General features: G+C 39.0%; 1 protein-coding gene across 1 annotated transcript in view; it reads right to left on the reverse strand.

Moving 5' to 3' along the window:
* MPPED1 (metallophosphoesterase domain containing 1) overlaps positions 1 to 27910 on the reverse strand; it is a 65523-nt gene that overhangs the window by 12226 nt on the left and 25387 nt on the right. The window contains exon 4 of the mRNA XM_040596927.1: positions 17053 to 17278. Within this exon, the coding sequence (XP_040452861.1) occupies positions 17053 to 17278 (226 nt within the window). The remainder of the gene's footprint in view (positions 1 to 17052; positions 17279 to 27910) is intronic.

Genomic DNA, 27910 nt, shown 5'->3' on the forward strand with positions numbered 1-27910 from the left:
TTCACAGCAAAGAGCTCATCTCCTAGCTCTTCATCACACACCCTGGATAACCAGGATCTGGGTACACAGGTGTCCCAAGAGAAAAAAAAAAAAGCGAAACTTTGTGTATCTGCTATTGAGACCAGAAATACATCCCAGCCTCCAGAAGCTGTGACGAGGGAGGTGAAGGTGTTTGAAGAAGAGATGCTAATAGCAGTAGCGATGAAGCAGAAGCCTTGGCCTGAGTCAGGTTGCTCAGACCAAGGCGGCTGGCTAAGAAAAAGACGTATTCCTATATCAGGACTATGAAACCACACTTTTCTGGTTACCTGTTGAATTCCTAGCAGCCTTTTCTCACAGGAAGGACAGCACCTGGCTCACAGGTACATGACTCCTCACCCTCCTACCACTCACCTTCCTACCACCTGCTGGGGTGGTAACTCATGGTCTAGTTAGGAGGCTGAGGGGAGACCTTATTGCTCCCTACAACTACCTGAAAGGAGGCTGTAGCAAGGTGGCTGTCAGTCTCTTCTCCCAGATAATGAGCAACAGGACAAGAGGAAACGGCCCCAAGTTGCACCAGAGCAGGTTTAGATTGGACATTAGGAAAAATTTCTTCAGCGAAAGGGTTGTCAGGCATTGGAACAGGCTGCCCAGGGAGGTGGTTGAGTCACCATCCCTGGAGGTATTTAGGAGGCCTGTAGATGTGGTGCTTAGGGACATGGTTTAGTGGTGGACTTGGCAGTGCTGGGACTGGATGATGTTAAAGGTCTTTTCCAACCCAAACGGTTCTATGGTTCCATGATTCTAGTTACTGGCTTACTCTGCAGTAAGGTACCAGCAGCGTTACTGTAACACTTGCACAAAGCCAAACCCCAGTCTGCGGAGCTTGATTCGCCTGTCCATTACGTTCAGCTCACCACTGACATAATGGAAGTATTTTTATCTCACAGGAGTGCCCTGAAAATAAACAAACTGAAGTCTGTAAGGTGCTTGGATATTATAGAAGTGGGAGGCTTTGTAAAAATATACAGAGATTAGGCTTCTTCTAAACTGTCCACCCATTCCTGCCCTGGGATTGTGTTCCACGCCTTACATGAAAATAACCTTTTTCACTAAGATGAAAATATTTAACTGTTTGACAAACTGTCTTTAGGCCCAGAGCAAGTTTTCCAAGAGCAAGATCCCACTGACAGAAACAGCAAGGGCAAACAGGATGCCAACGGGCTGTGAGCATAGTAAACCGTGCTGTTAAAGCCACTGACAGCTTCCAGAGAACACGGGCCCCTGCTCCCCCCGCCGCTCCCCCCACGCCGCTGGGCACGGGCGGGTGGGAAGGGGGCGAGGGCCGAGGTGCCGCCCTGCGCCCACCGCTGTGCCTGGCACAGCCCAAAGGGCCCGGGCCACCCCTGCCCCCAGGAAGACACGGAGGGGAAAGATCAATATTTGCCCAAGAAGAAAAGGTCAAAAACCTAGGGAGCCATTACTTTAAGGATACAATGAAGCATTTAGGAAGAGAAAGAATCATGACTGTCACAGGTCTTGCCAGAAGTCAGCTTAATCCTGCTGAAATCCCAGCGACCACAAATGGCATACGCAGCTGTGAGAGTCTCTGCCTGCCCCTACTAGGGCTAGCCCGTACACGGTCACTTTTTAAAAAGCCCGTTTCCCCTTATGAATAGGCATGATCTGCTTATTAAGACAAGAAGCACTTTCCCCCGTCCCTCCCTCCCTCCCTCGCTCCCTCCCTCCCTCCCTTTGTGGTGACTGCAGCGCACAGCCGCCTGAGCGCAGGGCTGGTAAGTTATGCATGCTGGAGCTGTTCTTTTGTGAAGGGGAGATGTTACAACTTGTGTGATTTGCCATTATGCTGTCTTTTGTGACAATCCCGAGATCGAAAGAAATGTCTGGAATATTTCTGGCAAAAAAAAAAAAAAAAATACTAAAAATCTGAAGTCCAAGAAAGGACTCAGCAGAGGATGTTGGTGTGCTTTCCATCTGAGAGAAGAAAGGCAAATCATACACTTCAGTGCCCCCACCCCCAAAGCAAAAGCATCTTTATATGCACACAGGGATTTTATAAATCCCCAAGTCCCTTCTTCTGAAAATTTATTGCAAAACAGCCATCAAAGTTTCTGAGTAGGGAAAAAAATCTTCTTTAATACCCACCAACGAGTCTGTGACCTGGATATTGTGCAAAGACAACTTTGTCTAAAATTTTCATTTATTAGGGAACCTGAAAGCAAAGTTAAAGTCTTCCTATCAAGCACCGAATTTCTGGATCCTCACTTACTGCTTGCTCAGGAAAACTGTAATTTTTTAATAATTGTTTTTCAATAATATTTTACATTTTATACAGAAAATACTGTCATGCATGTTCTGTAAGAGAAAAATCCACTGTTCTCAAAAAACACCCAAGAAAAATGTATTAGGCAATTAAAGACATACATCATGAATGTATTTCACCTCTGAAGTGATGCGCTCATGTGTAGAAATGTACTTTGATTTAGGTCCTATCTTCTTAAAGCAAACAGTTTTGAGTCTCTCCACATGCTACTGAAATTCAACGGTATTATTATTATGATAAGAATAATGATTGTCTACATATAAGACTCTAGGGGGAATATATTGGAAGTGAATTTGTTTACACCACAATTAACCTTATGTTAAAAACATATGAACAAGTTTTGCAGGTCAAATAATCTACCATACAAAAAGGGCTGAATTATCAGAATTTGTGCTAGCAATCGGATGTTGCTTTATGTACTGAATTTCTATCTTTCTGTTCTAAAGTAACCATTGGAATAATTTTCTTACAGAATGATAGTTGCTATGACAACCATAGCAAATTTTCCTTTTCTGAAACAGATGTCTCATTTAGTTGAAAATTAGAATGTGAAAAACCCATGGGAAAAATTAATTCAAACTTTAACAGAACACTGACTACAATGTAATCTCTTATAGGTTAACCCCTTAACATCTTTCTGCACTTTTACAGTAACCTTCTCATAAATTCTAATTAAACCAGTTTAACCTCCCAGGAATGACCTTCTTAGCTATCATTAGCGCTTTAGCTGTCTTTAAAAGGCGCATTTCTGTTACAATAATCACAGGAAAAAGTCACACTAAAGCAGCAGTGGTCAAACGTATTACCACCTTAATTATTTATTAGTTTTTCTTCTTTTATTCAGCTACTACTGGAAAGAGCTGCCATGTAGTCCAAGAATTCTTTTGTCATTTAAATGGGCCGTAACTTCGTTTTACATGTGATTTACTGTAAAGGGCGGTGACGCACTACACAGATTTGACCGGTAATTTACGTGGAAATTGAAGGTTTTCAATTTTCAGACCACTGGTACCCACCTCAATCTGCTCAGCAGACGAACAAAAAGGGGACACAAAAAAGGATACTTGACTGGGGAAAATTATCAATGTGCATGGATTTTTCTACTACAAGCAATGAAGAGAGTGAAATCCAATTCTCCATTACTTGGATTCAATTTGAACATTTTAACTTAAAGAATGGATTCCTTCCTCTCTGTACACTTACCAGCTCAAGGGCACCCTCCACAGTACTTGGTCATCAGCTACAAATGAACACAGCAAGGCAGCCAAAGAGATATTACACCATGGTACTGCCCGTAGTGTTACACCATGGTACTGCCTGTAGTGCTTGTGGGGTGTCAGCTACCGCAAAAAATTCAGGACTGCAAGATTTACTGCAACAGCTGCATCTAAGTTGTCCAGCTGAATAAGACAAATCTTGCCACCAGCAGGCATGCAATTGCTCTTTTTGACTTCACGGGAAAACTCCCTTTCATAGTCCAATACCTCCAAAGTGCTATGGTTGGCAGCCAACTGAATAGCTATTGGTGTATCAAAGGGATTGGTGGGCAGCATCTTGCAAACACCTTAGTAGCAAAAAATACACAACTAAACCACAATGCACAGATCATTGTACCTCCTCATTTCTGTAAAGTTTCCTACAGAAATCTTTTTTGCAGCTGAAAGGCAAGTTCTCTCACTAGAATTCCTTAGCTTACAAAAATTTCAAAGGTTCACAAACACATGAAAGTTGCTCCAGTCTTTCCTCCACAACAGTTGTCTTTTGTCTCCTACCGAGAAATAAACAGGTAACTGGCTGGTGACTGTAAAGAAGCTCAGTGGGAAAATGGACCAAATCAGTCTTCTCATTCCTGCTCCCCCTCCTGACAATTGCAGAGCTGCCCATATTCAGTATTTAGAAAACCAGACTACGAATGCTGAAAAGTCACACTGGTAAAAATGACTGCTCAAGGGCCATGGAGCACCAAAAAGCAGTCAGATGAGGCAGTGGCAATCACAGGCAAAACTCCAACATACCTTGATTTCCAGGCCCAAGAAATCTCACTGTTGGATATTTATGTCTAAGTTCTCCTGGTCTTGATTTAATCTTACCATTATAACTAGTTACAGTGCTGTGAACACCGGTATACAGTACTACATACAATGTGTACCTTCCTTGTCTGCCTGGTGTTCACATCCTTCAGGTGTTCATATTTTTACGTTGCCCATCACTGTGTTAGCTGAATTTACCCAATCTCTTTAATTTCCTTTTTAGACTTTCCTCAATAAGTAACTAACCAGTTTACTGTGTATTTTACTACTTTTTACTCAAATACCGATTCATGAAAGTTCCTTTTTTTTTTTTTTTTTTTTGTGGGGTACTGGCCGTTTCAACATCTATAGTAGTTGTGAAATAGCACACATATTTCTGGTTTTTATTCCTCGCATTCTAGAGGACTGTAAAAAGCAAGCAAGAGATGAAATTAGCTTTTAGGCCATTAGTGCTAAGATGGACTGGCAGGGCACTCTTTGTTAGCAGGCCTTGTAACACCATTCAACATCTTGGCATATGAACATTTTAACAGCATAACTGAGATTTAAAGAAAACCAGGTTTCCTAAGTTTTGAGTATGAGGAGACTTACATTATGATTAACTTCCATGTGAGAGGACAAGACAAGGGTGGTATGATTTTAGAGAAGAGGCACAAAAGCAGTGTACAAAAAGAATTAAATTACACAAAAAAGAAACTTAGATTCATTCAATCATAACATTGGAACTAGGGATTTTTTAATGAAAGCTAAGACCTCATACTTTAAAACTAATAAATGCTAAACGGTAGTTACTCTCATGTAAAATTATCCCCTGGAACACATGGCCACAAAGTACAGCTCAGTAGGTAGAAAGGAGAAAGCAGGAGGGAGGGGAATGTAGGTGCTAAGGCACACGATGGCTTCCACAGCATTAGTTTGGGAGGCTGCAGTGAGCAGCAAATTGAGCTCAGATCCTCTACCAGTCCGCTGGCCATAGCCAACAACGTTTCTTCCATGGGGAAGTCTGCTGTGTTCTTGGGTTTTTTGCCACACTTGTTTTTTGCATCCAAGGTTGTCATTCTTAAAGCTCCGAATCAAATTAAATGATTGTTTTCACAAAAGGAAAGGAGGATAAAAATCAGAATATGGCCCTTTGTCAGTAATTATTTCTTTTGCAATTTGAGTTACACACTAAATCATTCATCTTTTGTTTAGTAAAGGATTTCATACATCTCTGACTGAAAAGAAGAAAGAATGAGCTGTGACTAATAGGAACTGATCATTTCTAAACATTAATCTGTTACAAAACAATGAAAAATAAAATGAAATCTACTTTATCTTCATAACAAGAAAACAGAAGGTAACAGGTAAGAAGAAAAATTAATGAAAGACTGAATTTAAAACATGCCAACACCAAACGCAAATAGTTTATTTAATTCTGCTGGGAGGCAAATTATAATACACCATGTGGTATTTTAAAAATATAATAAAATACATCCAACAAACAAATGTAAAAGCTAATTTGGAATAGTTAGCCAAGAGATTTGATGCTGAGGGTACAGATGCAGAACTGTACAGACTTCCAGTACGGTCTTAGGATTTAATGCTAAGGTCTTGAGTTCCTGATGTCTCAGTCTGCTCCTCAGTCTCTCTGATTCTCAGTATGTAAAAATATAGGTACAGCCAGGTTATCCAGACTGTACTTCAGATACTGATTGCTGGTAGTCATAGAAAGAAGAAGGGTTAAGAGAGCTAAGGAATTAACAGCCCCTCTGTCCACAGCACATTCACCATTTCATTTCAAATGGAAAACTTGCCACGAATGGGCCAATCCATAAGGAAAAATAATTTGAGGCACATTTATGTATGGCATCTTTACAGTTTTTCACTACCAAATGACCAGACAGCTAAAGAATGTTATTTCACATATCCAGGTAGAGTTTACCGTAGTCCTCTAAGACTTTGCAGAAGTTTGCTGAGAAGATGGACTATCCCTTCAAATGGAGATGCTACACTTGTAGGGTTTTTTACAGTGCAGCTCCTGGAGGGACTCTCCTAGATGAAACGTGACTAAAATACATAGAATATATAGTAGGTGCACTGAGAATTGATAGAAAAGGCCCTCACAGTAGCCACTTCTCAGTTTAGTAACTCAACAGGTTTACATTCTCTTCTCAAAATACCAGGAGTAATTAGGCCATATGGACTAACTGTTTGCCAGTTCTCTTCTGTTTTTCCTTCCTTTTTGGTTTTTTACCTTCTCTTCCTTAGAAAATTCAAAGCCATTTTGAGTTAAACAAGCATGAAAATGCTTCCAAAACTAATAAATTAATACAGCATGTGTGCATATATGCAAACTGTATTATTTTTAACGTTTTCAATTTAGCAACAGATGAACTTCTTGTTTAAAAAAGCACATACTGATACTTCATATGCTATGTTTCTACCTGAAGTGAAAAACATCCAAGCAATCCCAAATTCCAAAGTCATATTTTCCTGCAGTCCTAAATTTACCCCACAGTATAGTAGTAGAAACCAACTGCTGCAACATAACTGTCTATAACAAAAAGGTACAGCTTTAGTACCTGGATAATCACTCAGCTAACTAGGAATTCTGAGATAACCTTTAAAAAAAAAATCATATACTTATGTAAATTACATATTTATAAATATGTGACACACAGGTGCAGCCCTGCATTGTAATATTGGTTCCAATTTACTCTGCTTTCTGACTATGGAAGAAAATCTTCATATTAATTCTTATTAAATGATGCTAATTTATTAAATAAAACTAATATATGAACAAAAAATCCAAAGGAAGTATTCTGATGTTAAACAACTTCACAACAAGTGGTAAATTACTTTTCCCCATAAAAGCTGGTCAGGGAAAAGAGAAACAACTCGAGTAACTGTGTAACAATTAGCCCCTGTGATGGTGGCTCTATTTACAGCTCTTCATGTAAAGCACAACACAAAGTCACCATGTACTTCTTGATGTAGTAACGCATCAACTCTGTAAAAACCTATGGAAAATGCATACATACAAGCTACCATGAAGTAGGGAGGCTGATTCTTCACCAGGTGTAAATGGCTCAAAAGCTGGTGGAGCTCTGCCAATTTACTCCAGCTGAGAATCAGCTCCATGTAGATCTGGTCCAAACTAGTTAGCTATTTGTGTTTCTCTTGGAACATAGCCAAAGGGCTCATCACAGTACCCAACTGTGTTTACATCTTTGAAACATCCTCAAATTGCTGCTGTCTGAGACTACAGCCCAGACTACAGATAGAGCTGGTAGTCCTTTTGTTCCAGAAAAAAATGCAAAAAAAAAAAAGCGCACCAAAACATGAAAAAAAAAAACCCCTCTAAACTTTAAAATCAGCTCTGTCTCATAAAATTAAACTTTCAAGCAAATGTGAAAAATAAAGAGAAAACTGCTGTGGGGGATTGCAATTTCGCTCTTGTGGTTTATGAACTGCAGGAAAGTGAAGCCAATTCCCTGTAGTGAGATTACAGGTCTCCTCTTCTATAGGTCTTAAATTAAAAACCAGCTGAATCCAAAGTGAGCTAGTTTACTGGATCAGAAGATTCAATTATTTCTGCTAAGTAACTGAATGTGAATTACTTCCTTTTAATAATACACAACTAATAATTACTGCCCAAGAAAGGATGTTTTTCTATCAAACTAATTAAACCAAAGCAATATATTTTTTGACTGCTTCCAGATTTAACTAAGGCTAGAAACATTGCAGCAAAACAAGTAAATGCAAATCCCCACTCACACACAGAAATATAAGGCTGCACAATGTGTTCAGATGGACTTGCCCAAAAACATTGCGTGAAATCAACGTAACTTCTGGCCTATGTTCAGCATACATGCATACATACACAGGTATTGTAACGTCCTGCACACTTGTACAAACACAGTGGAGGAACACAACTGCAAGTGCCCGCAAAGCATCTTTGGCTTCAGTAACTAATTCAGCTCACTCTGCAAGAGGTCACTGTGAAATGCGTTAGAGAATTGATCCATATCCCCAATACACAAACATGGACAAGCAAGCAGCATGCAAAGGTGTTTGTCCTACTGGTTTTCTTCTATTGTGACAATTCTAGGATTGAACTGTTCCAGACCCCTCAGCCCCAGGCAACATTGGGAAAACATTTTCTGGAACGTTTGTTAATAAGAAAAGAAAAAAGGGATATTCTAAACTGCTGTGACTTTAAAAAAATCTTGTGGGAAATGGAAAAATAAAATTTCTCAGGAGCACATAACAACTAGAATTTATCACATTGGTCTGACTCTGATGATATTTATGGGCTACAATAGCTGTAGTTCAGTTTACATTTTCATTCGCTCACACACCTATTACAGAGTTTAATTAGTTAACAACAACTGTGTTCCTTTAACACGCTACAGAAAATTCACTTGGAGTCTAGAGAATTTTTATTTTGTTCCATAAACTTTTTTTCAGCAATGTTAATGATTCTTGCTAATTCATTTCAGTCACTTAATTTGTACTGCAGTGTTCATTAAAAAGACCTCTCCTGAATTCAGTATGATTGTTCACATGAGCAACAGCACCTGTATACCTAGTGTCTACTGAATGAGACTCACCTTTCCTGTATTTCCATGTCATATAAAAAAAACCCACTTTCAAGATGTTTATCACGTCAAATGCACCAATTTTAGCAAAGTGCCATTAGAGGGAAAAAAAAAAAAAAAAGAAAGAAAGAAAAAATGAGAATAAAAATGATCCACCAATCTGTTTCTGATGCTAAAACAGCCAGAACACACGCTTAAGTCTCACTTGCTGCCACTGGAAAACCTTTCACACTTCATGAGTTCAACATCCTACATTTCTCCCCACCACCTTCCCTGAACAGCTGAATTTAATAGATCAAAATCATTTTGCAGGGAAAATCATTCTTATGTTCTCCATATGCTGCAAACTGAACTACAGTGTATTGTGGTTTTAAGTGTTTTTAGAAGTAGCACTTTCCAAAATTGAAAATGCTTTCTGATAAGTATGGAAGAGGAAATAAAAATATCACTCCAGCATTCTATTAAAATACAATTAAACCTGTATCTATGTGCCTCAGACTGTTAATTAATATATTTTAGCAGGATGATTAATTTTGTTTTCTCTCTTCTAAACATATTGCTATTTCTTACACACCTGTCACATCTTACCTACCTTTTACTGAATTCCTGAAATAAAACATCTTCAGGACTCTAACCATAGTAATGCAGCCACATCAGGTAGGCTTGGATGGCAACCTTCTCACCAAAATTTCTGAAACTTGAGATACTGCAGTTCTAAATAATGAGTGATGTCCATTATTCCCAGTCATGAATTTTATCTTCTTCAGCAACCACGTCAGACTACCTAAATTACTCACATTGCCTGCCTCAAAGTCACTAACTAAAAAGCCCTCCAAAATAGTTCCCAACTTTAAAAACCAGGGAACATCTACCATTTTTAAAACAAGTTTCTGAGCTAACAAAACCCAGCGTTCTGTAATATGTTCACATCCAACATTACCACATCCATCTGTACAAGACTATAGCACTGGCAGAGCTAGACATGAAAAGAAGCCACCTGCTCAAAAATCTACTTAATCTGAGGACTGCAAGAATTTTAGAGTGATATTTTATAGCTTCAAAAAACAGTACAGAATCCTTTGCTGTTTAGTTATTTGTATTTTTATCTTTTTGACCAAGTGAGGGTGCAGAAAGAAGATAAACATAGGAGCATCAGATATATTTTCCTTAGAAAACTTCTAGTATGGCTTTGTCCAGTAACACAAATTTTTGAGTCCCTATATATTTCACGTCATGTGCAAGGTACGGAATAGCTTTTTTGCAGATTTGAAAGGGGGCATAAGAACTAAGAATCACAGTGGTCACACTGAGGCAGAAGTTATTATTTTCTGTGAATTTTGCCGGGCACGAAACTTGCAATATTAACATCCTGCACTGCTGCTGCTGCTGCTCTATCTGGAAGCCACGCTCCCAGCTTGGGAGGTATATTATGTTAAATGAAGTCAATATTTTATTTTAATACAGTTTCATTTTAATTGATGTTCACCTCAATGACGGTAAAGATTTGTACAAGGTCTGGGAAAGTAAACATTAGATGATTCATCACTGGCAAAATGAAAGTGTGTCCCTCTCATGAAATTAACTATAAATCTTTGCTACATTATTTTACTGATGGAAACTGAGTTCAGTGAGGAATGAAAGAGACTATTATAGCTGTTCTTGAAAAGATGGAGGAGGAAAGCACTGAAACGGAGACCTAGGGTATGGGTGGTCTGGAGTCTGTGTGGAACAAAAATAAGTCTGCCTCACTTTGCCCTTTGCATGTTCTATGAAACTACCTCAATTATACATGGAAGTTACCAGTCTTTCTATCCAAAGTGTACATGTGCACGCACACACACACACACACACATTAAGGAGACAACATTTGAGAGCAAGTATGACAAACACACCTACTCTGTGATGAAAAAACAAATCAGACAAGAAAATAACAAACCAGATGAGAGTTACACACCTACAGCTAAACAGTACTGATCACACTGGACTATACAGCTTGCATAAAAGACACTCAGCTGCACACTGCAATAGCTGCAGCACACTAAGAAAAGCGCCAACAGATTAGAACAAATTTCCAGCCCTCACAAGAAAGTGGGATAAGGATTTGGAGAATAAGCTCCCTGTCAAGGCTGCTTTGGGCTGAGCTGGTGGCTGATACTCACTAATGCAACCTACAGGTTCATCACGTCTTTTGCACTGGAAGGAATTCAGCCGTCTCTGACATAGCCAGAGCTCTCTGAATGGCCCTGGTCCAGAATGCTAAACTCAGTAAAAACAGTACTTGAACAGAAAAAAAACACTCCCCACATACACACACCCAACTTTCTTCACTCAGCTTCCCATTATCTAATCAACAATGTTGTATGAGAGCTGATGGCCCATGTGTAAACATGTGGTGGCCACACTGTTGCATTAGAAAGAAGCTACAAAAATGCAGAGGTCCAGCCTGGGGCATCTGTTACTTCAGGACAAATGGTCACAAATGTCTTTCTAGGCTGATACTAATCTTCACTCTCCCATTTTCCCTGACTGGGAAATGAAAGTTTCTGAACTTCCAGATGGCCTATAACAAAAGAATGAAGGAGGAAATGAGAATACATAGACACTAGAAAAAAACCTGTAATTCTGCAAAAAGAAAAATTAGGTTCTGTTTCACAGGAAGAGATCTCTCCAATCAAAGCCAAGCAAAAATCCACTCTCTGGATAATGAGTCTGGAGGCAATCTCATCCTAAAGAGCTTCTTTAAGCTACCCTGGCCGATAAGTCATTTAGAATAATGGAATTGTCATATGTTTGGCAAGAGGGCTTTGATTGTCCCTTCCTTTCCCACATTGCAGAAAATCAAAAAAAAGGACTGGAAGAGACAAAATGCTCTCCTGCAACCTTGGATGCATGTTTGAAAGCAGGAGGACCAAAGTTTCTCCTGCAGTTGTGTACAGCTGCTTAGAAGCATTATGGAATTTCATTGGCTAGGAAGACGTTTTCTTTCTGTCACTTGCATTTCCCTTGCTATGTCAAGTAAAATGTGTACTCTTACCCTGCCATTAACACACAATAATCCACCTTTAAACAGAAAACAGAATTCCTGCCATTTTCCACAAGATCAGCGTATACACACAGAATAGCTGTTCTGCAGATGAACACCTTTTTTATAAATTTGAGGCAGGGGTGCAATATTGGACATTGAGGGAACAATCAGTATAACCTTTGCCAGACACAAATAGCTTCTGATTATTGATCAGAGGTCAATTTATTCATCTCCAGGTCTTATCATTAGTTATTGCACACAGCAGGAGAACAGAGAGCCAAGTTACTTACTCACGGAGTTGTAAAAAACTCAATGGAAAAAACATAGTGGGGCAGAGTCCATTACTGGAATTTTGTGCAGCAGAGAAGCAGACGTAGCAACACTCAGGATCACACATGCAAGTATGAACCTCAGAGAGGTGTTCTCAGGTTGATGCAAAACTGTACACGTACCATTACAGGCATTTATTTTTATATGGCCATTCTGAATAATGACTGTGAAAGGAATAATATATAGTTGACTGATTCAGCAAGCACAGCAGATCTTGTGTACTGAATGCATCAGGGGGTTTTGTGCAAACAGTGTGCAATTGTGCAATTAAAACCTTTAGCAGCACAGAGGCACAAGTGGATTGTATAGCCTATCTCCATTCCAGCTGTAGCTAACACTAAAACTCTTACCTGCAAAATAATAACACATTGTGGGAGTAATGAACTATAATAGAAAATCCGTAACTGAAACACTCAATAATCATTTATTTATATGGTTCCGTGAACGACATCATCATAGAGATAATACTCGGCCTGATGACACAGAAAGACCTTCTGCTTCAAATCCAAATTAAAATTTCCACTATTATCTTGGCTTCTCATCTTCCCAGTCACCTGTCAGGACCATTTATTTACTGCTTGTAGGGAGTTTGATATCATCCACAAAGCTCCCTAGTGTAAGGATTTTGTTGATACCTGTTCATTTCAGGTATCAACACTGACACCTAGCTCTAGCTCCACAGTGGGACTGACAGAATCACAGAAACATTGCTCAAAAGGGACCTTTGGAGGTCTTCAGTCCAACCTAGCACTCCCTACCACTCACCAGCACTACACCTGGTCAGCCACGACTGTCCAGCCAAGTCTTGAAAACACCAAAGGATGGATTCTCTGCCACCTCTCTGGTGTTCCTGCTTGCCATATTTTTACTTCTATGTTATGACTTATGTATGTTACTGAAAAACAACTTAAACCCCTTAGGAAAATGGCTTCACCCTTGGGAAGGCTTAGCAGTCAAAAATACATTATATAGAATTATTCGGGTTATTCAATCTGTCAATTTGACTTTTCTCATAGTAGTCCAGAATAAATAAGGTTTTTTAAAAGTACGGTCCAACCCGATGCTTTCCAATTTACAATAAATGCTATCGAAGCACCGAAGTATTTGTTTTACATTCATAGCAGACTATGACTAGTCTCTACACAAAATTGCTTCCAGGTCCATGAATATGTTCTGGCCATGTCCTGGGTTTTGCTGGGATGAAACCCGAGTCCATCTTTCTGTGCCTAGTTTTTTATTTAAAAAAACATGGTGTCCAGGATTCATACGGGGGAAAAATCCAACAGCTCCCAGCATCTGAGTTACACTATAAAGAAGCACACTGCATTCTCACTGATGCCCTGCTCATTCGGATCTGAAAACCAACACTGTATGGTGGACTGTCAAAAGTATGAGTCCCCTAGGCCAAACACAGCCACCCTTAAAATTCAAGGTTGCTCTGGACACATTTAATATCTTGGTATTCCAAGTTTCCCATGAAGCATCTAATGCTTTTATACTTCCTCTCCCTCCTGATCTATACTCATGATCCGTGGTCCAAGAAACCCGTGCTGCAAATACAAATTCCTAAATAGCAGCTTTTGTGCTTTGCAGCTTGCATTTCAAAATGGCTGCTCCCTGCCTGATGATAATACTAGCATAATTAACATTTAAGGCAGTTAAATTTTCGTTAGTGAGTAGAGGCTCAATCTGGCACTTGAAATCTTGCCCTTGGAGCCCAGGAGAGTTACGAGTATTGGTTTCTGAGACAAAAGTGTCCCATTTCTTCTATGCAATTAAAAATAACCGCTGAGTTTTAGATAATAATAGAGGTCAAAATACCCAATTGCTATTGAAAATATTTAACCACACACAAATGGTATGTATTTAAAAGGCCTTAGAGACTGGCACGCAATGCAAACCAATCAAGCTCTCATGGTTTACTGTGCAACCAAAACATGGTAAGCACAAGTCGAATTTAATTGTGTACAGGTCATATAAAAACACAGATGTCTACAGGTAAACACTCTAAGTTAATGCAGGTAGGCATTCACTCAGACTTTAGTGTTCTCAAAGTACTTTGCAACTATTGATGAAGCTGTTTTATAAAGGAGGGATATCTCTAGCTTGTACATCTTTTTCCAAAGGGCAACGTAAGATAGAAGGTCAGGGCTGTAACCAGAAACAAAAAGGCAGGATCTGGGGCCCCAGTCTTTTAATTTCTAGGTAGCTGACCTTCTCATTAAATAGTCATATATGGACAACAAACATAAACTGTAATTAGGAGTTCTCCAATTAAACAAATCCATTCAAAAAAGCTAGATGCATATTTTCAAAGCTGGAAAAGAAAAATATTTTAGGATACCAAACAAGCAACTGCATGAAATTTAGCTTTCTTACTGAGTTCTGAAATCTTAAAGAACTCTAAATTTTAAAGTCTTTACGAGGTTCATAAGGATTCCCAAAAGACTGGCTTCATGATGCAAGGGCAAAAAAAGATTCACCATGGGAAGTTCACAGAAGTTCTAGTTTTTTAGAGATTACATTACTATGACATGGAAAGAAACTGAGATTTATTTCCCAGAGAGGCTATGACATGCCTCCTTTTCAGGGTGAATGAAGTATAGAAACAAAAAGAAATGCTAAAGAACAGTAGTGAAGAGTAGGCACAGACTTGTACCACATCCTTCAATCTAGCAGGCAGCTAGTTTAACCCACACAAAATAGCTGTTTCTCACCCTAAGTTTTCTGACTGGTGGACTGGCTGATGTGACTTTTGTTACTTCTGCATCTGCTGTCTGACAGACTAATGAAGAGCAAATTATTACTGCTATTATTGTGGTTGCTGCTGTTTCCACTGGACATGACATCAATTAGCATGGAAACTTCATTCAGCATTGCATAATAACCAGCAAAAAAACCATTTTGGCTGGAAGACTTTCATCAAGACTCTCTCCCATATGGAGTAAGCAAAGATTTTCAAAGGACCTTACAACACTCATCTTCCAGGACCATAAGGGGGTGGGAGATGAGTTAGCAACACTGTGAAACATGTAGTGTGGAAGTTTAGATATAACCCGAAGACACATAAAAGATGGAAAGCAATCTTTTTTCATGAAGAACGGGTCATACCAGAGAGCTTAGACAACTTGTGCAAAATGACAAGATTAACGCACAAAGGAAATGCGGCAGATCTGATTTTACAGAAATATTATTTCTGGGTTAGTGGGCGGACAAAAGTTTTCTCAACAGATTTTTACAGATCTAATCATACACAGAAAGTTCAAGTGGTTTCCTTTAGCCTCTACTTAGTGCTACTTTATAGACAGCATTTTGCTTTAATTTAATTTATCTAGCCTTTAATGAGACTTTTGGTACTTTACAGCCTGGAAAATTATTACTGACACTGGAAATATGGTGCCTGGTTACGAATATTGCAATGAAGATATGAAGTTGCCAGACATATTGTAAACAGAACATAATTACAGTATTTACAGTTGAACATCAAAATGGGAAGAGATGCCAAGTGGCATTTCTCAGAAGTTAATATTGGGACTGATACCATCTAATATCTTCCCTAATAATTTGGAAAATGAAGTAAATTGTACATTGATTGAATACACAGTAGACACAAGAGGCAGATGAACTACAACACAGCAGGTGGGTAGGTTGAAAAAAAAACCCAGAAAGATCTGGAGATCTAAGAGGGAGGGAGAGAAGGGCGCATTTAAGAGGGAAGCTATTTAATGTAGACAAATGTAGAATAATAAGCTCAGAGAAAATTAACACCCATCTCAAGTAACCAAATGGGAAAATGCCAATTTTCATTAAAAAAAAAAAAAATCCAAGAGATTTCACAGTTTATTCACACTGAAAATTCACATTGGGGTATATGCATCAGGTTTGACAACTTGTTTGCTACATTCCAGCCTGATGTGATTTTAAAAGGATGAATAACAGATTCCCTTAAAAACCTGCCTTTTGAAATAAATTTTTACTTATTTTAAATGTACACCAAATGCTCATAAAAGACCCAATTTACAGTCCTGTTAGCGAAAATAACATAGTAGTCAAGTAATATAAGTAAAGAGACACAGAAGCAGCACATAGGAGGTCCAAGTGGAGGTCAGGAAGCCAAAGCCCATCTGTCACATCCCATACTGTCACAGAGTTCTAAGTGTTCACCCTATGCAGTAGAGCAAAATCCATTGAATACTAGCCACTGATCTGTTGACTTTAGTTTAGAAGTTCAACTATACCTTGAGGAAAGCTATTACTGTATAAAAGAAAGTAAGATTCTGAGGGATATGTAAAAAAAAAAAAAAAGCCTGAACAAATACTGACACAAGCATCCTGTGTTATATGACTACGATATACACTAATGAACCTTAACATCTGTAGGATGGAAATTGTCAAAAGAATGTACCCCTGCAATAAAATTAACCTGTACTTATATAGATTCACTAAGTATAGAAAACATATTTTTGGACACAAAAACCCCCTGCATGGACTATATGTTAGAGAACTGCTCCTGGCTGAGAGTTTAAAGAGCCCACTATCTTTTCGTTCTCCCATCACTATTTGCTAACAATAACCATAGTACAAGCACATTAGTTTGTCACAGGAATGACTCATTACAAGAAAATATAAAAACTTTATCAATCTGAGTATTACTTTTCTTCCTAACACAGCAATCCAAATATAGCAGATGCATACAAAACGGCTGATGTGATAGCAATCAACAATATTTTTTTTATGTATGCTTAAAAACCTGCTTACCAAGGGGAGCCATATATTCTGAATCCCCTCACCGTCACTTCAGAGTCTTGAAGATAGATGCAGTTTGTTAGAAGAGACTGTACATTTTCATAGCTCTCTGGCTTCAGCTTAGAAACAGAGGGGAAATAGTAAAAGTCCTGCTTGATTAAGTCAGCCATGAATTCCTGGTCAAAGGTCAATTCATGATTTCCTGCTATCACAATCTTGTATTCATAGGGCAGGCTACCTAAAACAGTGAAAAACAAACAAATTATTTGTTTTATGGAAAATCTGATCAAAGAAAAAAAGACACACTCACAAACTATTATCGATTCCTATAATACACAGACATATTTGAAACAATTGAGCATATCCCTACTACGTGTCACTGTAATTCCTGGCAATTTCAGGTAAATTACATTACAGTCTTTTTCAGGGCATGCTGTGATTTAGAATGCTTAGCATTAATGTGTTGAAACTACCTTCAACTCATCAACCTTAAAAACCTGTCTGCAGACTTCTGCTCTACTATTTACTTCTGGTTAATTGCCATTTGTGCTGCAAGTATCACTTACTGTGACAGTGATGATAACTCTTTGACAGAAATTAGGGTTCAAAGAAGATCAGCCATAACGCTTCATAAAATAACATCAGCCGTCTTCTCCCAGAGCTGTGGTCTCTATCAGCTTGTACTGAGCGGGTCCTTACAGACTCAGAACTTGGGTAAGCCAGAGGGGTCTGCTGCCACCTTTGCCCTGGCATTAAGATCAAGCCTTTAAGCAAGACAGGGATTGGGTTTAGCTCTCCACATCCCACAGAGAAGTCTTGCAGTTCGCCTCTATCCCACATTTTTTTTCCTGCTCCATTTTCTCAGTGACTTCCTTGGATCCATGGACTATAATTTAAAGTGACTCATGTTCAAGAATATTTTACAACCTGTATTTAGTGAAAAACCTTACAACAACCTCCTGCTGAAGGCAAGCACATATATGCCCACAGATGTGGATTCTTCCTGAGAGCAGCACTGCAAATGAAACTTTCCACCTGACTCCACATTTGGCTATCAGCTGGATTTTGCCCTTGAGAGCAGGTTATCACCTGCCTGAAAGAGCTTAACATAAACTTTCTAAGCGTATCTGAGAGGGAAAAAAGGCAGAAACTGTGTAAAGCTGCATTCATTGGCTTTGTTTCTGTACTATTAATTTGCATCAGGATGAAGACGATCAGAACGGAGGACTGGGACCAGAAAGAAATACTTCATTGAAAATGAGACCCACCTTACATAGCAGCAACCTTGCAATTTTTGATTTTTAAAATGTGGTTTTGATAACATAGAAACTTTTAGTAAAGATCCCAAGCCTACCTAGAGGTAGGATATTTAGAAAATGTAAAACACCAGTCAATACACAATGGCAAAAGTTGGCATGAGTAGGATTCAGTTATGGAAACAGAAGACCAAAAGCAGTGCTAGCCCAGAGGAGATGCCATGTGGCTGAACTCATTATTTGCCAAATGAAAAGATTTGGGTGACTCTGCAGCATAAGTTTCCGATAGCTGTAACAACTGTATTAGGAACAATGATTGTACAGGTTCCAGTCTTTCCTGTGGACCCAACACACAGGTGCCTTTAGAATATTTATTAACAGAAAGTCTTCTCAGATATTGTAAATTACACAGTGGATGCTGGAGATTCAATTATTTACCTGAAAGAATACGTGAGATGTAAATGTTGTTGGGTTTTTTTTTTTTTTAATGCTTAGCATTTTACAGATGTGTACTCCATCTCTACAAGTTTTCCAGGTGTGTACACACGTGCACACACAAGTTAAAAATGTTACTTACATGCTACAATATGTATGGGCATCTACAGGCCTTAAAGCATTCTTGGGAAATAGGAAAATAAAGAAAATGCCGCAGTATTGTTAACAATTCCATTTCTGTTCTGTTTTGTAAATCTTTTCCAGCTCATCTGATCCATCCATCTAGCAGCCAAGAACCTGTACGAGCTGGTTATAGTTGTTGCTTCCACTAATGTATTTATGTCATGTTGCTGTCTGTGGGTGTTACTTAGGCAAATTAGCAAATTACTCTAAATGTACAGTTACATTTATTATAGTGGCGGCCAGAAGCGCTGCTGTAGTTACAGGTCTGTCAGCTTTTCAATTAACAACTGTGTTTTTGATGAGTTTGCAACTCAGGGATTTTTTTCTTTCATTCCCTAACAGGCAGCAACTTGCTAAACCTATTTCCCTCTTTGTCTCCACAAGCCCTCTTTACCCTTTAAATTTAATTTTTTTGTCTAATGGCTATTTTTTTCTGCTTGCATGTAAATTTAACAATATTTTGTTTAAACTTTGTTCCCTAGAAGACTTTAGAACATGATTCGCTTTTTACTCCAAGAGTTCTCGAAATGCAAAGTCAACCTTAGGTATAAATCTTTGAAACCCTGTTCTTGGCTGGGCATCGCTGGTGTGAAGTATATATGTAAGATGCCAGTTGAGTCACTGCAGATGATGGCCCTCAGCTATCAGACCACAATACTGACTATACATTTCCCATCTTCCTTGCTTCCAGTGTGATCTCCAAACTTACCAATGCTCACGCCAGTCCACATGCAGAAATCAACACTGAACGCTCAACAGCTCTTTGCACGCAAACATGGTCCTCCCACCACTGACCTCAGAGGGACCAACACCAATTGCAGCAGGACCACAGTCCGACATGGTGTGTCAGCACAATCCCAAGAAACGCTGAACGTTTCAAGTACTTTTTACAGCACTGAGATCCATCAGACATTAGCAGTATCTAATCAGTATTTGCCTGAAAACCACCTTAAAGCAGCAACTCTTTCCTACTTCTGACCTACAACTTCTTACTACTACTTTTTTTATGTTATTATTTAAAGTATTCTGTATTTTCTTATTCCATTACGTCCTTCCAACACAAATTAATGGTTGGACTTTATGATCTTAAAGGTCTTTTCCAACCTAAATGATTCTGTGATTCTACGAAATACATGGGGTTTTATCCCTAGACACAGACTGCTGCACAGTCTGTAGCCTTGGCTCAGTCCTTGGCTAGGACCAAGCCCTCCCCAGGAGCACACAGCCTAATAGCTGTTGTATGGCTGTGTTTCTACACGTGTCCATAGCTGTAGAACAACCACTTTTACATCTATTAGTTTTTGTATCACCCGCTCTTGATCAGAGATAATTCAGACACTTCCAGGTTGACAGTTTATTCCCTACCTGCTGGTGGGTGCTAATGACAAGCTGGGTAGAAAAGACACCAGGCACATTTCCTGTCCCTTGTTAAACAAACTGAGCTGAAAATGCTCAACTCCCACTCATGCAGGTTTTCGTGGCTTCTTGTAACAACTGCATTTTGCTAAGGAAGATTCCTACCAAAGACAGCAGTAGCTACAATGTACCCATTGCAGAGGGTTCCTTTCAGCTTCCATTTACAAACCCCACAAAAACAAGCTTTAGTAAAGGCACCACCTAACATTTTCATTTGCTAAGCTGTTTACCTTTTTCTTTTTGCCGCCTTCTTTTCCAAAACAGCCATACGCTAAACATTAAGTTCCCTGACTGCTCACCTGTGTGGGTGCCAATGGTACCACCAGAGCAACCTTGAGCATATCAAGGGTGACTGACAGCCCTGACCTAACAGTGAGGGGGATATGACCCCAGTGGTGCCTCCTCAATACTCCCAGCGAGGGGGCTCACTGTTCAGGTGGGAGTGGATGTATCCCACAGTCAACACAACCGTGCCTGGCTGGTGCTGCGGACAGGGCTGTGGCTTTTAAGACCACAGAACCCTTTTTGACAAACAAGGACTGCTACACTAGGATGGCATTCCCCTGGCAAACCAGGGCAAGACCATCTTTGCCAACAGGTTCACTAATACAGTGGGAAGAGTTTTAAATTAGGCGTGTTGGGGAAGGGTTGTCATGCTGTGAAGAGGAGGCATGGGTGCAGTGAGGAAGCAGCTGGGGGACAACCCACCTGGCTCTTGCACTGCCCTCGTAAAAGCAGCCTCACTGGAGCTCCTCTCAGGTACCTGTATGCACACACACAGAGCATGGGGTACAACCAGGAGGAAGAAGGTGATGCACAGTGGACAGCTGTGAGATGTCTGGGATTATGGAGACATGGTGGGATACCTCACCTGACTGGCATGTTGCAATGGATGGACACAGGCCTATCATGTTGTCTATCACAGGTCTATCAACTTTGAAACATCACAGGGATTGGAAAAGTTCCCAATGGCTGGAAAAGGCAAATGTCCCACCCATCTTCAAGAAAGGCAAGAAGGGAAATTTGAGGAACTACAGGCCACGAAGTCTCACATCAGGCCTGGGAAAATTATGGAACAGATCTCCTACAAAGTAGTTTTCCAAGCACATGAAGGTCATAAAAGTGATTGCGAACAGCCGTCACTGATTTAACATCAGTAAATCATACCCGAGACTAACCCAATTGCTTTCTTTGAGATGACTAGCTCTGTGGATAAGGGAGAAGACTGGATGTTGTTTGCCTTCATCTTAGCCTTTGACACAATCTCCCATAGCATCCTTACAGCCAAACTGCTGAGCCAAAGATGGATAATAAGGTCAATGGAGTATCACCTCAAATACTGGGCTCACTAGAACCAGTGGTCCAAAGTCCACCTGGCAGTCAGCCACTAGAGGTATCCCTCAGCTAGTGATGCTGGGGCTAATACTACTTCCCTAACAGCCTGGATGATCTGATGGAGTGCACTTTTAACAATTCTGCAGACAAGACGAATTCGGGGTGGGGATCTGCTCACCCACTCTGGAGGGTATGTCTGCTATTCAGAGGAACGTCCAAAGGCTGGAAATATGGGCTGACAGGAACCTCATAAACTTTATCAAAAGCAAATGCAAAGTTCTGCACCTAGGATGGAGTAACTTCATTCACCAAGACTCAGCAATGTGTCTTTGTGGCAAAGACAGCCAACCACATCCTGGCCTGTATTAGTTAACAGTTAAACCAGCTGAAAAAAGGGAGTGATCTTTCTCCTCTATCTAGCACTTCTGAAGATAACATCTGGAGTGTGGTGTCCAGTTCTGGGCTCCTCAGTAAAATAAAAACTACTGACAAACTCAAGGAAGCCCAGCAAAGGGCCACCAAGATGGTCAGGCAATGTGGCACACAGGGAGAAGCTGAGATCTGAGCCTGTTCAGACTAGAGAAGATGAAGGGAAGACCTTCCTGCTGTCTGTGATTACCATCTCAGGATAAAGACAAGGCAGAGCTAGGTTCTTCTTACAGGCACACACAGATAGAACAAGAGGCAAGAGACACAAGTGGGAAATAATTCTACTATGGATTAAAGATTTCCTTATGACATAAGGAAAGAATTCTACTATGAGAATGGTCAGAAAGCAAATAGGTGCCCAGAGAAGCTGTTACATCTCCAGCCTCGGAGATATTCAAACTTAACTGGACAAGGTTCTGAGCAGCCTGCTCTAGACAGGAGGTTGGACTCAATGACCTCCAGAGGTCCCTTCCATCCTGTTTGATTCTAGGTTTCTGTAAGTCTGCACTGGAAAACAGACAAGAATTTTAAAGAGCCTGTAATGCTGAAAGAAATTAAAAACTCATTTCATGTTGTGATTCTAATGGAACAAATCTATGGTAGACAAGCAATTTAGCAGGACTAGAGAGTATGTTCCATTAACTTTGGTATAAGTTTCTTGTACTATCCATTTAGCAGATGAGTAGGACTAAATACCCAACTGATAGCCAATTAACATTTGATGCTAGCATATGGCTTTGCTGGTGGGCAGGTAGCAAACTTGGTATTAATACAGAAGCTCTATGTATACAAAGATATTAAATAAAATTTATGGCTGTCACAGGAATTCTGCACACATATCCAGGACAAAATTTCATTCCCCAGTAAAATTAAGGCAGCAAGCATATAAGAAATAGATCTGCCCTTCAGGAGTGCCAAGAAACATGCAAGAACATATGCTATGGGAGTCAAAGATACATCTTAAAACAAAAAAAAAAAAAGAAGTTATGAATTTTGGGGAAAGTTACGTATTTTTTTCCTGTTCTCTTATTTTGACTAACCAAAACAAGTGTTTTTGCCCAAAGACCAGGGATCCCCCTATTTCTGGCACCTAAGAAGCTTCTGCCAAAATATCTCTATAACCTGGAGATGAAATACAACTAAACCTGGTTGGAAAAGTTTTACTTAAACAGTCTTCTGTATTAATGTTATTAAAATACCACTTGGATGGAATGGGATATATTTGGAAATTCATGTAGTGATTCTGACATTACCAAGGAAACAAAATGAAGAAAAATGTCAGTTTAAAATATTTTGGGGTGAATAAGAATTTCATTTCTAAGAAAAATTTCACCTTTTTTCCCTAAAATACGTGGGGGTTTTCTTCCCATAATGTCTAACTTGCAAGAAATTAAAATTATTTTCCTCTATAATCAACCTCTAGCCACTTCATCCTATTTGGATTTTGAATCTAACAGAAATATTTACACATCAAAATTCTGTCAAAAACACACTGGCTCCAATTCAGCCCTGGGCTTCAGGGCTTTCTCTTTCAGGCCACATCCAACTTTTGCCTTCTGCCAATTTGGAATGGGGCTCCAAGCCACCCTCTACTCTTTCATGGGAGGAGAGATTTTTCCCTTCCTTCTCCTTCTTCTCTGCTACATGGTTCTTCACCTTTCCTGCCACATTTTCCCCTCTCTTTTTTGTAATCTGTCTCTGTACACAGAAAAATGCTGGAGACACATAATTTTGCACTTCATTTAGCTGTTGTAGCAAAGGGTATCTTTTCCTTACAGAAAGAAAACTTGTAGAAGTAAGATGCTTTAGACTTCTGTACGCTTGTCTCTCAATATCCCTCTGAAAATGCCCAGCAGACTCAAAGGTCATTTACTATATTCAGCAGAGGAGCAAAGGCCTCAAGGATAATTATATTCCCTTAAGTTTCCTGAAAGTGTCTAAGAAGGCTAATGCCTATCTGAAGGAGAGGCTTCAAAGGAATGAGACACCTTAAGTGGCATCTTCTGAGACACCTAAGAGCCAATACAAAGTCTAAGAGACAAAAAATTCCACCTTAAATCTCTTAAATCAACGTAAACTATTGATCTTTGAGATTATTTTACTATCAAAAAGACTGGGGTATCATATTTAGCTTATATATAGCTTATATATATATATATATAGGTATTATCATCTTACTAACTTCTTAACTACATACATGGAGTTTCTCTCAATTACAGCAAGCCCTCCTCAGGAAATTTCTTAGCCTTTGCTTGCTCACTGTAAAAATCTAATAGTACTTCTGGTAATATAATGTGTATAAGAATATATGTATTGTTTAGCTAGTAACATCTTTGTTTATTCCTTTCATTACTGCAGATTACTAATTAAGAAAATCAACTGAACATCTAATTTTTTGCATGTTTATGCACCAATTAAAAATTATTACAGCATTTCTTAACTTCTAAACTACAGTAGGTCCTTTTTATGGTGAACATAATTTTTACAAAATAACTTGAAAAGCTGGGGAACCATTACTTGAACTACAAACTGCATACTGCAAAGCACTGAACAATATGCCTTTGTTTGCTATTTCTCTGCATCTGAGTTTGTTCAAAGTAGAATTCTTGTGTGCTTAAAGGTTCATCCCATTCTATCAGCAAGTCATCTTCTCCGTAAACTGTATCAACACTGCAAGTAATTCAAAAGCAAATGCGTGATGTTTATGCTCTAGGCTCCTCTTGTACTAAGAGGTTAGGTATCTTTATCAACCAGTGACCTCCTTTGCAGCTTACAATTGTTACCAGCTTGCAACTTCACCAAGATAAATGCAAACTTGTACAAGCAGATGTGCTTTGCTTCTCTCCTGGTATTGTACTGAGCAGAATTTTTAGTATTCATTAAAAGCAGTGACAATCATATAAGTGCCCACTTAATGCTTTCTCCCTCTCATTTCAACCTTTTAGAATACAGCAGTGAGTGATATAGTAAAAAGACTGCATAACTGTCTCAGATTGCTTTTTAGCATCTCTTTGACAGTTCTGTGTTTAAACACTGGGGCTGATGTCTGGGAAATTCACATTAACATACTTTTTGTACGGTGTGTAATCTGGAATAACATTGTAAATGAACACTCCCTCCTAAGTCATCTGTAACCTGCTAGCTCTAGATATTCTTGCCCTGTAAAAGCCAGTAATTATATCAAATACTAAACTAGCAAACACATACAACACTGCTCACATTTGCAAAACAGGATTTCTTAAAATAAACAGATAAAGGCAAATTAAACTACAAAATACCTGATAATAGTCTAACTTCGGCTCTTTAATATACTGTGTTTTATATGCACCCACACACGTTTAACAATTGGCCAAAATTACTTCTAAAAGAAAAGTGGCTTCCTTTTACCCTGGTTTATTTAATTACCCTGCAATTATGCAGAACCAACCCAACGCATGCTGCAAACTAGGCCATTAGAGTAGCTGTAGTGCCAAGCCAAAAGATATAGAACTCTGTACTTTCTGTCCACTAGTGGTCAGAACCAGACACCTAGAAAACTGTACAGCTGCAAGGTTTGCCTAGATCAAGCTTCTTTTGACATGTCCTCTTAAGAATATGGTAACTGGTGGTCTGAGAACCCCATCTACATAAGCCATAGGGTCCATTTTCCGAAATATTTTTTCTTTTTTACTTCCTGGAATAGTTAGAGACTATTTTCTATTATATATATAATATATATAAAAATAGTTATATATGTAATATATCTTTCTGAGGAGATAATTTTCTACAACAGCTTTTCTGTCCTTTAGAGTATTTTATTTTTGGCTTACAACATGTATGTGGGTACAATGAAAGCAAAAGAGATAAAAGAACTGTGTTAAAAAATAACAACTAAAAAATATTTTAGATTTCTGTGTGGATCTCTCTGCACACTGCTAAAGATTCCTGTTCAGATCTTCAGATCCCACAAAGGTGCTTTCAGTATCTCCCAGCTGTCACTTTCTGGAAGGGAAAACTACAAAGAACTGTGTGTCATGTCACTGTACAAGGTGCAGAGGACCAATAACAATGGTTAATGTTTGTGTACAGTGCTTTGCAGTAGGTGTTCAAAGTGCTTTACTGAGAATAATTAATCCTCCAACACATTCATGTGGTAGGTGGATCAAACATCATTTTCACAATTTCACAAGAGGGAACAATAAAGAGGCTGTCAAATCTGAAGAGGATAACTAGAATTTGGTTGCCTGTCTTCCTCAGGCTCTTTCAAATATCTCCGCCAGAGGCAATGACAGTTCACAGAATCACATTCCAGATCTTTCAGTTCTCTGATTGCTCTCTACGCTTCTGGACCACACTACCTTCCTAAAACTACACTTGTCTGCTAGTCTGGAATAAGACTGGGTATTTTTACTCACTTGCTTATTTTGGGGGGTTAGGGATCTCAATACTTATGAAAAATCACAGGACATTTTTAAGTGAGTCATGCCAGAAACTCCATCAGTGGAAAGACACAACCTCAGGATTAGTACAAAGTGCAAGAAACCTCCCGAAAGCATGCATCTGTTTGGAAGGAGGGATGAAGGAAAAATCCTTTAGTATCTACTGCTCCTCTATAGCTTCTACGGCTTCTCACCACTAGCGCAGAAGGACTATCTGGAAAACGGTTGTTCTGGGTCACCTGCCCAATACAGGGAAGCAGCTTAAATATTTCCTGAGACTCCCAGCAGACAGTTTAACATTCAGAAATCTTCAGGACATACTAGCTCCCCAGAACTGGAGAAATACTGGAAGAGTGTGTTGCAGTGCAGTTTTCTGTGCTATACTGCCTGAGCCTTAACGTATAAACGGATCTGAGCCATCACACATTTAAGAAATGCAATAAAAACCAACACTTTTTTTAGTATGCCCAGTCTTTTAAAAATGACATCTGTTCTAAATCCCTACACAGCTCAATGTTTTTCACTGCATTTCCAAAGCCATTCTTTTGTAAATAGATAATTAGTGCTTAAATACTTCTTTCAAGGGGTTTCTACATTAACATAAAAATAGTGTAATTACCGATGGTCAAAATGGCATGACTACAATTTATAAATTCTAATTTCTTTTGCTGCTCTGAAGCTGATTTCTTTTTCCTTCTTCAACATGATTTTAATCTGTTGTAAATGTGAGCATTATTGAACCTAAAAATATAAAATACCTGTTAAGAGAGGAAGAAAAATAACTACCATCATTTTGCAAGATTGAACAGTAAAGCAGAAGTAAAGCTAAGTCTAATGCTTCAGGCTGTTCTGAAGATATTTTATTTTTTATCAAGAACTTAAAAGTACAGATGACATTTATTGACCAAAATTAGCTGATTTTGTTCCACAATCTAATACTAGAAGCAGGTAATTCTAGTTGTACTGGTTAGTATAGCTGAGAAGGCATCTTCGCTCTAAAATACCTTTTACTCTGAAATAAAAGTATTATCCCTTGAGCAGGATCTGCCCAGGACAATTCCTGAAGTGCATCTCAAATAATTTAATCCATTTTTCGTGTATGTGTACAATATGCAAGTAAGATTAACATTTTCAGGAAAATACTCTAAAGAGCTAATTACTATTTTCCACTACAATGCAAAGCCACCTTCTATTTTTTTGTTTCAAATTTTGCTTGAACTTGAATGTCAAATAGGAAGACTGTATTTGACACTGGAAAATCTCAAGCAAACACACTGAAACAATGGACATTATAAAATGTGTTAGTTCAAGTAATCTTTCCAATCCATGCACAGAAGAGAATTCTCAGCGAGAACATGGAAGTATGTGTTGGAGCTTGTATCACAGATCAGCTGTTTA

This window comes from Falco naumanni, chromosome 5 (assembly GCF_017639655.2).
Source record: "Falco naumanni isolate bFalNau1 chromosome 5, bFalNau1.pat, whole genome shotgun sequence".
NCBI lineage: Eukaryota > Metazoa > Chordata > Aves > Falconiformes > Falconidae > Falco > Falco naumanni.